The 12,594-nt window shown below is 38.1% G+C and overlaps 3 protein-coding genes across 3 annotated transcripts; 1 reads left to right on the top strand and 2 right to left on the bottom strand.

Annotated features, from left to right (window-relative positions):
* Positions 1-484: 484 nt before the first annotated feature.
* LOC109417825 (peptidyl-prolyl cis-trans isomerase 5) lies at positions 485-1,644 on the bottom strand (the record flags this gene model as incomplete). The annotated part of the gene is given in 2 exon segments (XM_062843782.1): positions 485-609; positions 1,322-1,644. Coding segments are annotated over 2 exon segments (200 nt in total), but the record flags the coding sequence as incomplete, so codon positions are not given.
* An 8,468-nt stretch (positions 1,645-10,112) lies between these two features.
* Positions 10,113-11,007, bottom strand: LOC109426733 (collagenase). The gene has a single exon (XM_019702273.3). It carries the CDS (start codon positions 10,967-10,969, stop codon positions 10,196-10,198), a length of 774 nt encoding a protein of 257 aa, XP_019557818.3. The 5' UTR covers positions 10,970-11,007; the 3' UTR covers positions 10,113-10,195.
* A 139-nt stretch (positions 11,008-11,146) lies between these two features.
* Positions 11,147-12,275, top strand: LOC109417822 (collagenase-like). Its single transcript, XM_019692001.3, has one exon. The coding sequence runs from the start codon at positions 11,381-11,383 to the stop codon at positions 12,155-12,157; it is 777 nt and encodes a 258-aa protein (XP_019547546.3). The 5' UTR covers positions 11,147-11,380; the 3' UTR covers positions 12,158-12,275.
* The last annotated feature ends 319 nt before the right edge of the window (positions 12,276-12,594 follow it).

Raw genomic sequence — 12,594 nt, 5'->3', positions numbered from 1 at the left:
TCTTCGCGTTTTCGAATCAAGGTATGATTCTATACTTAAATAACATGATCATCAGTTTTAGAGTTCAAAAATGCTGTAAACTAGTGTAATCGATAATAATACAAAAGTTCAATGTCATGAACATCGAATTAAAAGTACCGCTTCTGATAATCGATACATCTGTAATCTAACAGGCGATACGGCTAGGCTGAAATCTGAATTATCACTTCTCTGCTTTCCACGTGAAAGTAGGCAAAGATCAGATCACCCTTCGGCTGAGTGCTAATTAAATTCATTACGGTCATTGAAACTGGCTATTAGAGCTGCAGCCTCACGCTCACGCACTTGCATCGACCGGAAGCATAAGAACGATGTAAACTCCCCGATTGTTGCACATCATCATCGTATCTAACCATCAATTAAAAAGCCTATACTAATTGCCACACACCTATATGTACATTTAAATCTGTAGAATCGCATATTGTAAAAGGTTGTAACTACTTACCCTTCGCCTTCCGCATTCTCGGCTAGAGTTTTGAAGTTCTTGGCAGTCTTTGGAACGGTTCCACCGAACAGACCAATCACAATGCGACCTTCCGGCTTTCCACCGATGGTGATATCGAAGAAGACCTTTGAAAAAAAAAAGCCGGGAAAGCAAACAATGAATGACGCTCTTTAAAAAATGCGAGCATACAGTTGTTTCTACCTAAAATAAACGGGAACAAAGCTCATTCATTTCGTACTCTCCTTTCACATTAATTTGGGGTTTTCAATGCCAGCTTCCGGGCCGTTCTGGTGTCGCAGTCATTAAACTCACAGAACAAAGGGATTTGTTCCAATTATTTCTCTTCAAGTGGATTTTAATTCATTTCGCAGGAATGAAAATGTAATAGTTTTTATTCTATGATAGGAAAACAGCCAGAGAAAGATAGCCTCTCACAAAGAGACACGTAATCAGTCCATAAAAAGGAACAAATGCTATAGAGATAAAAATCGACTACCAGACCTCTACGCATACATTTATCGACACACTAGCATTGGGAATAAGAAGAGGTCAAATAAATTACGAACAACACCTCTTTGTTGCCAATTGAAAGATCTGACGAATGATTTGCAACGGGATAAACCGGTTCTTAAGATCAGAGTACCCACGCAAATTGCCTGTGATCAAGTGAAAGAAGAGTACGAAACGTCTAGGTAAAACGAATATTCATAACTCTACACGACGAGCCAAGATTGCTGATTAAAGAACACACCGAACGTCCATCAACGTACGAAGAAGAAAAAGCATAAAAAGATAACAAGCTACGATCTAAGAACATTGAAGGAAATTCGCACTTACCTTATCGGTGACTTTGGGTCCATCTTGGGCAAGAGCCCCGACTAGGAGCACACTAAGCACAACTAATAGCTTCATTATGAAACGAAAGTAGCACTAAATCAGCCTGGTTTGCCGATTGATTAGATTAATGCCCTAAAAGCCGATGCCTACTATTACAACTAAACTTAATAAAGGAAGAACGAAAATGGAAACCGGGAAGCCACGCGTGATCCGAACCCGACGATGGCTAGCACTGCATTGATTGCGTTGATGCCAGTGCGAATGGGTTTAAAGCAAGCCCAGCAGTTGACCTCACAGTTGGTACAGCAGATGTTCGATTTCAATGGTTTGAAGTTGGCGATCTTATAGATATAAGACAGAACGACCGCCCAATACAATTCCTTAAACAAAATTTCCGTTCAATTTGAAAGAAAAGTCATATTTGCATGAATAAAGTGTGAATTCCTTTATGCATTCTCATTGATTTCATAAAATTGGCCGACACCTGTACTGTATACGTGTAAACTCTTCTGACGCAAAACAGAAAGAGAAATGCGAACCGGCGTTGAGGTTCACGTGTATTGCCAGCAGAGGTCGGTACCGGATTGAAGAAAGAACTAATAATTGACGCGAATGCTGTTGCGACAAACTGGTCTAGATCTGTGGTAACAAAGGTTCGATTCGACAGTTGGTTTAGAACAATTTTCTATAGTTCATATCTTGTTCATACCTATAGGAGAATTTGTGCTGTTTTCGGCAGCATTGTTTTCTTCGTCGCTCAAAACTTTTCCTACAAATCTAAATTATAGGGCCAAGTTTCAGACAACTCAATACAACACATACCGTAAAACGGGGTAACTTTGATAGTGCAGGAGGCATTGCATATTATCTTATAAACTATGTATGACAACTATTTGTATGTCCAGTCCACCTTATACTTTGGACAGACTGGTGGTATTCATACCATAGTACAAGTGGTCAAGAAAATTTGTCAAATGCTATCTTGAATGAAGGCAATTATCAGTATGAAACTCATTTCAAGATAATTATACCATGGTACGTATTCCACCAGTCTGTCCTCTAATACCTAGAGGAATTTTCATCAAAATCGAGTTTATATGAGACTTTTTGGGCAAAAAGATAAAAGTGGTTGAAATTGTGGTCATTTGTCAGCGCCTTCAAACAATATGTTCTACAACAGCGGTTTTCAGATCGTGCACCTCGGTGCATTTGGTGTCCTGAAGTCCTGAAGTTTATTTCTTGACAGTAACAGTAGTTATTATAATAATGATCTGTAACATTGCACATCCAACTGTAATCTGTAATCCCCCTGACATTTTCATGATTCATTCCAAAATACTTTTGATGTATTTCAAACTATCAACCAAACTACTCCGGAGACCATAGCTGCAGGTCAACATTTCAGGGCTGTTACAAAATTTTGAAAATATCATCCGCGAAATTTGCGACTTTGAAAATAAAATCCGCGACTTGAGAAACAATTCCGTGACACGAACATAAATATTCAAATTTCATTTTGAACCAGATTTTGTACTGAATAATGACATGTTTTTAAGAATAGTATGATCTACGAAGTCAAATTTTCAACGATTTTTTATTAGGGCCACATTTTTCAACCTTTGTTTGTGTTATTACAGAAAACGTATTGAGATTCCCAAAACTTCAGGAATAACTATCTCTGAACACGATACCAGATTTTAAAATTATTTTGTGATAAACCATTTTTCTGTGAAGTATCTCAGTAACATGTTTGTTGCTGAAATACCTTAATATCGACTGAACTCAAGATCAGCTTATTGATGAATTACAGTGCGTTCCCCCATTCTGGTGAGATTGGCTTTATAAAGCCAACCACGTCCTTGGGGAATAAGACTCATATGACAGCAGGCCCTAAGAAGGATTTGTCAAGAGCTTTGAACCTACGATAGGTGAGTGCAATACAATAGCAGAGGATATGTTCTGATGTTTCTGTCTCCTCGCGACAGAAGCGACAATTTGTAGATGGTATCTGCAGGGGCAGTGTACAGTTATTAGACCGGTGTAGATGTTGAAACCAAATTAGATGTTGAATTTTCTTGGGGTTTATCATGACGAGCCGCTTGGATTGATTTGTAGGGGGGTTCAAGTTTGATGTCATTCGAGTGACCATAAATTCGCTCAGTTGCATTTTACAGAGCAGTAGAAATCGAAGCAGATCCCACCGAATGGCTCAGGGCCAAGGAACAACCATACTTTGCTTCAGAAACAGGAAGCACAATGATTTGGTTTCATTAGTCTAAGTTATAAGAAAAATAATCCAATCGACGAGTTTCATTTTCAGATCAATTTCATTTTGTGAGGCAGATTCAAGTAAACTGCAAGGCGGCCATCTTTGTATTCAAATGATCTTATTCTTAAGAAATACTTCATAGTTTGCATAACCTTGGTTAACCAGATATAAATAACGACGTTGCTGGACAAGACGAACTATTTCCTACAAAAAGGGATTATGAGCCGAGCTATTTTAGTCACAGGAGAAAATATAATTCTAAAGTTGTGATAATCATTGAAGGAGACCATCAAAGCAGCGAACCGAATTGAAAGATCTCAATCCTGGATATAAGCCAATAGGTACAGGACAAAAAACTGAAATCAAAGGTGCGATATCTCAGCAGAGAATTTCAACCATTTTTTTGAGTTTATTGAGAAAACGATTTCTGGAAAATACCTTCAGAATCTAGAGAAATTGTAGAGACACCATTGATCTTTTCATATTGTTTTTCTTAGATATAAGATCGGTTCAACAAAATTGCATGACTTTTTCTTCGCAAACATTCGTGATATCTTCTGTCATTCCATTTAAAAAACTTTTGACTTGTTGGAGAAATTTGCATAAAATTGCAACTTTCAATATATTTTGCAGTTTTGAAAAATTTCTTAAAACAGAAACTACTTTAAAGCTGCAAAAGATAAAGTTTGGAAATAAGTTTAAGAGAAATTAAAATGGTTATAAAGTAAACTACAACTGCCGCACAGATGGGCATCTGCGAAATGCTCGACTTTAATCAGACAATAGACAAATCCGCGAAAATCGCGACCAAATTTCAAGGATCCGCGAAATCCGCGTCGTGGCACATAAATCCGCGGAAATCGCGATTTTCGCGAAATCCATGGCCAAAATGTTTGGGATAGGCAGCTTTTTTTCTCTCACAAAAAAGTTCAACATGCTGTAACTTTTCATAGAGTGCATCAAAAAATCTCAAATTTTGACTGTTTGTCAACCTATTATATGTGCATCATTGGTACAAATTTGGGCTCGATTGTTTCATCTTTCGCAAAGTTAGAACCGTTCGGGTAAAACACTATTTTTCAGACAACTCATTTTTGAGCTGTCATATCTCGGAAACCAGTGAACCGAATTGAATGAAATTTTGAACGTACACTAACAATATGTAAATGCTTCACAAACTATTAAAACATAGGTACTTTTTAAACTTTGAAAAAAGTTATCATGGATTGACACTTTTTGAATTTTTCTCGAAAAAATGTTATTTTTTCACATCAATGTCAATAAATTTTAGTGTTGATATCCAAAGATTTTCCACTTCTGTTCTCAAATTATCTCAAATCAGATATATTAGAGCCTATTTAGATTGAAGGAAGAACTCATTTAATAATTTTTGAGGGGTATTGTAAATTTGACTTATTTTCCTGTATATGGGTAAAATTTTCAACCCGGTATAACTTAATTCGCCGTGAGAAAATGTTACATTTTATAACGTCGTATTAAGTATCAATATATTGTTGATAAACGTTTAAAAATTCATTCAATTCGGTTCACTGGTTTCCGAGATATGACAGTTCGAAAATTAGTTGTCTAAAAATAGTGTTTTACCCGAACGGTTCTTACTTCGCGAAATATTAATCAATCGAGCCCAAATTTGTACCAATGATGCACCTATAATAGGTTGTCAAACAGTCAAAATTTGAGATTTTTTGATGCACTCTATGGAAAGTTACAGCATGTTGAACTTTTTTGTGGGAGAAAAAAAGTTGCCTATCCCAAACATTTTGGCCATCCCTTGTAGTTTCACATAATCAACTGTATTTATCAAAGTAGTTCGAGGAACAATAAGCATTGTTGTATATTTTTGGGATATTACGGGTCTTCCTTACTCTTTTGAAACTTTGTTTATAAAAACAACCACAAAGGGTTTCGTTTTAGATAGTAACAACCAAATACGATCCATGAACCTCTTAATTCTCTAACCACTCCAGGATAGTTTTGTGATAATTTAGGTCATTCAATCTTTCACGGAGTACACAACTTTATATCTACACTTGCAAAGCTAGCCTGCTACATTGAATAATGATACATAATGAATCATATTTACTAACAATCTTCAAAAACTAGTAGGCATTGTTCTGTACCTTTGATTTGAAATATATAAGGTTGTACAAACTTTTATGAAACTCTTCTTTTAAAATCTGCATTTGTTGTAGTCATAGTTAGTGCTATAGAAAGTTACGTTACCTAGACTAGCCCACCCACATCCGTGAACTTTTGTGAAACTCAAAGGCATTCCAAAACACCTTTGAGATATTTCAGGATTACTAAACTTCCCTACAACTAAGAACTTCAGTTAACACTGATATCAAAATTCTTTCCCGCTACATAGAGTAACCTCACACAGTCAATCATGTTCACTGAGTAGTTTAAGAACACAAGGCGTTCTTAGAAATTTTCGGGTTTTCCAGAGTTTGAATTAGGTACAATCATTACGGTTGGAAGTACAGTATGCGGCAGGAAAAAATGCGAAAGTGTTTTTCAACTTTAAACCTCATTTTCGTCCATTTGACGTTAACCAATCTATGTTTCAACGTTCCATGATCTCTAATAGGCTAGTTTTCTGAAAAGTAAATTAAAAAATTTCTAATTTTGGTCACTAACCTTTACAGGGCGACGCCTGAAGCTGAAGACAATCAGAATTTTCAAACCGCAGAAAAGTACACAGGTTGCTGAATTTCGTATCTGATAAAACAAAATTTTTAATTTTCTCTGGAATATCATCAAATGTATGTACTTATATCCTCTAGTATGTGAAACTACATGACTTTGGATCAGTGTGGTCTGGTCGTTCATCGAATTTAGGCTAATTTTTTTACTGTTGTAGTCATTTTGTTTAATGACCATTGGGCGCGCAGTTTTTTGATACCCGCTTGTTAGGCTTACATTATCACGTGTTAAACTTCAAATATGTTAATTTTTATTTTGCAGTGCTAGAATATAGACATTGACTGATACACTGTCATGAAAAAATAGTCATATATATCCCATATTTAGCGTGTACTATTGCCTTGAAATTTTCGCATTTTTTCCTGCCGCGCATTTTTTCCTGCCGCACCCACTCAAAACCGCAAGAAATTACGACTGTAGACTCCATATAATATATTGCACGCAGGGATAGGAACACTCACTTACAAAGTGTTACACTCACTTATTGTTTTCTCAGCTCAGAAGCGTGCCATTAAGGAACGGTATATCAATAATTTTTACATTGTGATTTTATCTAGAAGTTTGCCGAACAAAGTAGGGGTCGCACATACATGCCAAAGTCGTGAGAGAGCTTTGAAAGCATTTCTCAATGTAATTTACATTCACCTAGTGAGAGTCGCCTCCTACTTTATTCGGCAAACTTTTAGACAAAACCACAAGGCAAAAGTCGTCCATACACCGTTCCTTGATAGCATGCTTCTGAGCTGAGAAATAGCAAGTGGGTGTAACTCTTTGCAAGTGAGTGTTCCCATACTTGCTTTCAGATTAGTTATACGATTCTGAATATCTCGAAGCTATATCATTGTCCTTGATTAAATTCTGCGAGGTCCTGTAAGTATAATAGACTATGCAACATAACTCTATGCAACCAAAACAGAAACTTCAATTTCTGTAGATGCTAGATTGTAAACATCATAATAGTTTGGATTTGATGATGTTCATTGAATATTCAGAAGACTTACTGGAATTCGTAGCATATCGCAGCTTTGTATAATGAAAGAAGTAACCGTAACACCCGTAGACTTTAGGATGTGAACTCAATAACAGTTTGGATGACCTAGGATATCCCGACTAAAATGATACTGTCTATTGAACTTTCAGGACATGATAGATTACAAATCGTAGCTTTGTATATTGAAAGAAATTACTGTTACACCCATAGACTTCAGGATCTAAACTCAAGAATAGTTTGGATGACCTAGGATATCTAGAAAAAATGTTCTGCATCATATTCTACCCTTTTATGCTGTTGAGCACAAAAACTACAGAAAAATGAAGAAAAAAAACTCTATAATAACGTTTGGAACAATTCCGACTTCAAAGGTTTAAAAGAATAAATAAATCACTAAGTAACGTTCTAAGATGGCAGAAGCCGCATGTTAGTATCTGATACCCGAGAGAATAGAGAGCTGCACAAAGAAGCAAGAGCAGCTGAGAAAAAAAAATCTGTTGCAGAAAGAGCAGCATGAAGAATGCCCTTACTGAGGCGCAAAACAGCATGGAACAAAACGATATGCGGAAATTTAACTTAAGTGTCAATTGCATGCGGAGTAATACAGCGCCGTCTCTCGTCTTGTGCAAAGATCGTGAAGGTAACTTGCTGACAGATGAAAGTATGGTTGCAGTCAGGTTGAGAAAGCGCTTCGAGACTATGTTGAATGACGAGAATGTTAGCCCGTCTACGAACACTTTTAGCATTTGCGAAGTAAAAAAGGCAATCAAAGAGCTGAAGAAAAGTAAGGCTGCTCCCGGATATTTTCAAACACGGTTGTGAGCAACTACAAAAAATTCTTCATATTACTGAAGATATTGGAAGAAAAAGAACTACCTGTTAGTTAACCCTCTAATACCCAAATTTTTGATTTTGATCTAAATATCATTTTTCTCATCGTAATAGGCTGTTTTACCTCACGCAAATCTGACAGGAAAAGGCCTACTTTCCCACACCAAATTAGCAGTGCTGTAATGGTTCATTACAGCACTGATTTGCGTTGCGTAATGAACCTTTACAGCACTGTTTTCAGTTTTGATCAACTTCTTGGTGATTTCTGGACGCAGCTCTGAAAAAATGTGACAAATGCACAGTAACCTGTTATGATCAGACTTTCTTAAACATGGCTATGAACATCAGTGTACAGTTTGATGAAAAAAATTGTTAAAAACTATCCTCAAGCGGTAATTTATGAAATTGCAAAAAACGTTGTACGCAACTCGGTGCAGAACTCGATTTTTCCAGCACTCGTCGTAATTATCCAACTCGGCAAGCCTCGTTGGATAAATGTACGACTCGTGCTGTAAAAATCTTCATTCTGCACCTTGTTGCGTAAACTACTATTTCGTCATCTAAAATCGATTTAAACACGTTTTGGAAGATGATTCTTTTTAATTCTCGATTTCGTGAATTCCAGTTTTTGATTTTTCTAATTTTTATTTTTGAACATCCTAACACTTTTATATTTTTCCTGGAAGCCAATTTGGGGAACGGATTTTTTGAGATGAAAACATTTTGAGATTTTATGATTATTGTTGAAATATTATTATTTTAAATTTTTTTCACAGAAAATTATATTTTCCGTGTAATTTTAAGGAAAATAATTTTAGAGTGTATTCGATTCCCTTAAACTATTAAACAAGGATAGAATGATTCGGGAAAAATTTAAAATATGTTAATTGTAGTGATTCAATACAAAATAAACAATGAATTCTAAAAGGTAACTAAAACATCAATTTTTCAATGATTTTTAAAAAATGTAAATACGCTTTAAAATACATCAAAAACCATTTTGAGATATACAGAACAGTCCTAAATATCAGCCAAAAATATAAAAATTTTGATTTTCCACGAAACAAAAATTAAAAAAATGCTCAAACTATACCCCGTCTAAAGGCGGGGTTGGGTATTAGAGGGTCTCATTCGTTCACTTCACAAAAATGAAAACAGATTAGAGTGTGCATATTACCAAGGAAAAACACTCCTCAACTCGGCGTACAAAATTATGTCACGTAGTCTCTTCAACAGACTGGGAACGTTGGAGGAATGCTTTGTCGACAAGTGCCAAGCTGGTTTTCGTGTGGGCCCATCACCGACGGGTAAAATGTTGATTCTGCGACAAACCTTAGATGAATTCCGGGAGTACAACTTACAGACTCACCATCTGTTTATTGATTTCAAAGCGTACGATTCCATGAAAAGAAATGAGTTGTAGTCTAGATTATGGTACATAGTGGTAGAACACTGTTTTCCAACCTTAAATGGATAGAAGCCCGATGATGCGCTGTCAACAAGTTCAATTCTTCCAGGAGCCATTAAGAAAGCTGGCATGCAAAGAAGCGACACCATCGTCACACGGTCGCAAATGCTCATAGGTTTTGCGGACGATATCGATATTCGTACCGTTTAATAGAGAGACAGCAGGAATTGGTCGCACAATCAACACCAGCAAGAAATAGCTGAAGAATTTGTGTACCTTGGGGCTCTAATAACGTGCGATAATGATGTTTAGGCAAGAGGTGGAAAGCCGTCTTGCAGCTGCGCAATAGCACTTCGTAGTTAGGAGACGAAGACAAAATTCGCGTTGTATAAGACAATAATCCTATCGGATGCTCTATTATACTGTCACAAGATTTGGATGTTAAAGGAAGTCGATCGGAGAGCATCGAAGGGATCACTGCCAACAGTTAGTAAATAAGGAAGTTGATAGTTTAATAAGTAAATAATTTATCGAGCCTGTTTCATCATATAAACAGTAATACAAATCGGTAGCAGAATTCAACATTTATTAGCAATAATTTCAACATATCACACATCAGTTGTCCAGCCTTATATATCCATTGCATTGTTACATTCCAGTTCTTTGCCTAATCCAATCAACAAATGAAGTTACCCGGGCGAATGCTCCCGGCAGGCCACGTTCACATCCACTGGCATGGCCAAAGCTGACCACACCCACCTGAACGAAACCACCCTCCAATACCAAAGGACCACCGGAATCCCCATTGCAGGGCGACTGTTTCTCACCACCTTGAGCGCAAATAGTTGTCTTCTTGATCACCAATGGGCTGTAGGTCGTCATGCATTTCAAGTTCGTGATCACCGTCAGCGGTGCATACTGGAGCTTCTGGGCAACGCTGCCTCCATTTTGCTGCAATCCCCATCCACTGACAATGACCTTACGATCGGCGTAGCTGTCACTTCCGCTGGGTAAGGTCACAGGCTGCACTCGGTCGTTGAACTGCACCGGTTCGGGAAGTTTGATCACGGCAACATCATTCGAAGCGAACAAGGGGTTGTATTTCTCGTGACGGTAGTACTCTGTGGCGGTCAGAACGATTCGACCATCTCCCGTAGTGTCATCCAGATCAACTGCTCCAAGTGTGACTTCGAACGAAGTCGCTCCTTGTGTACAATGTCCGGCCGTTAGGACCCACTGATTATTCAGCAAGCTGCCACCGCACAACGCACGTCCTTGAGGAAGCTGAATTTTCAGAATTGCCTGATACGGAAACTGACCAGGGGCAGCGGTTGCTCCGTTCACAATTCGGGTTCTTTCTTCCGGCGGAAACGCGGTGGCTAGACACACCAAGGCAGCGATTACGGTTGCTGTTGCGAACATTATGTAAGATCGGTACTGTAGTTCCGATGTGAGCAGTGATTTGCTTTTATAGTTCGATAAGCCCGATGGGGTTTACATAATTGCAAGTATTGCTTCCGTGAGCATAGATATCTATCGGGCACCGGGTCAACCGAGTCCACTCATGAACAGATAAGCCTCTAGTGTCTGCGATGCAACAACAACGACTTGAGTACTTTGACTTATCTCATCGATTGCACTACATGTGGATTCAACAGCTGAGAAAAGGAAAAATGTTTTGAATTGAAATTGATCAAAACCGTAACCTTTCCCAACAAACACAATGTCTCAAGTACAGAATTACCCAGAATTAGGGGATTTGAAACATCTCTAATGTACGAAGTATAAAAGCTCGAACTGCTGTCCCATCAACAGCAGTTTTCATTTAACGAAATGTTTGCAACAACGATTCTTTTCGCGTCTTTACTGGCTCTGTCCTCTGCCTTCCCATCTTCAAATGATGGACGGATAGTGAATGGGCAAACGGCCACCTTAGGGCAGTTTCCCTTCCAAGTGCTGTTGGTAGTTCATCTCAATCCTGCTGGTTCTGCTCTTTGCGGAGGAAGCTTGTTGAGCAACCAGTGGGTTCTTACGGCAGGACATTGCACAGAAGGAGCAAAATCGTTCGAAGTTCATCTGGGAGCGGTTGATTTTGAGGATAAAACAAATGACGGCCGTGTTGTCCTTAAGGCAACGGAGTTCTACCGCCACGAAGAGTACGACCCAGTTTTCGCCACGAATGACGTAGCCGTAGTCAAACTTCCCCGACCAGTGGAGTTTAATGAACGGGTAAAACCTGTGAAGCTGCCAGAAGGAAATGACAGCTTTGCTGGCCGTAAGACCGTTGTCAGCGGATGGGGACTGCAGAAGGATATGGGTAAAGTGGCCGAAAAGCTGCAGTACGCGCCAGTGAAGGTTATTACCAACGAAAAATGTTCGGAAGCATTCAGTTCGTTGATAATTAAGAGAAGCACCCTCTGTGCTGAAGGAGAACATAAGGAGTCCCCGTGCAATGGCGATTCTGGTGGCCCATTGGTTTTGGAAGGTAGTGATGTGCAAGTGGGAGTGGTCAGCTTCGGACACGCAGCTGGTTGCGAGCTTGGCTACCCGGTAGCGTTTGCGCGGCTCACTTCCTTTGTCGATTGGGTGAAGCACAAAACTGGACTGTGAGAAACGTTATAAAGGTTAAACGGATTGTTTAAGATCAGGTTATCTGCGTTTGTTGGCATAAACAATATTGTTTATAAAGGATAAAATGAACAAATAAATAATTTTATGCAATTCAGTATCATAATTTCTATTTAATACTACCCATTTCAGTATCATAATCACCTACTTTTCCGTACCGGTTCATTATGCAGCTGAAATGAGTTGCATAATGAAAATAGTTGCATAATGTTCATAATGCAACTCATTTGAGTTTCATTATGAACATTATGCAACTGAAATGAGTTGCATTATGAAAAAATCATTGCATAAAATTTTGTATGGAACTCGTTGCAAAACTCGTTACATAAATAGCTATTATTGATTCCCTTTTTTTATAAGTCTAGTGCCTGCCATTTTCTTGGCTTGTGAGTATTCTTACTTAATATGGAACAGTTTTT

The sequence above is a fragment of the Aedes albopictus genome, unplaced genomic scaffold, assembly GCF_035046485.1.
Source record: "Aedes albopictus strain Foshan unplaced genomic scaffold, AalbF5 HiC_scaffold_534, whole genome shotgun sequence".
In the NCBI taxonomy this organism is placed as follows: Eukaryota; Metazoa; Arthropoda; class Insecta; order Diptera; family Culicidae; genus Aedes; species Aedes albopictus.
The sequence above is the reverse complement of the archived record's forward strand: the minus strand, read 5'-3'. Positions and strand labels throughout refer to the sequence as shown.

What these genes read in the sequence shown, in the direction of transcription:
- LOC109426733 (XM_019702273.3), bottom strand. Translation starts at nt 10,969, where the DNA reads ATGTTCGCAACAGCAACCGTAATCGCTGCCTTGGTGTGTCTAGCCACC.
- LOC109417822 (XM_019692001.3), top strand. Translation starts at nt 11,381, where the DNA reads ATGTTTGCAACAACGATTCTTTTCGCGTCTTTACTGGCTCTGTCCTCT.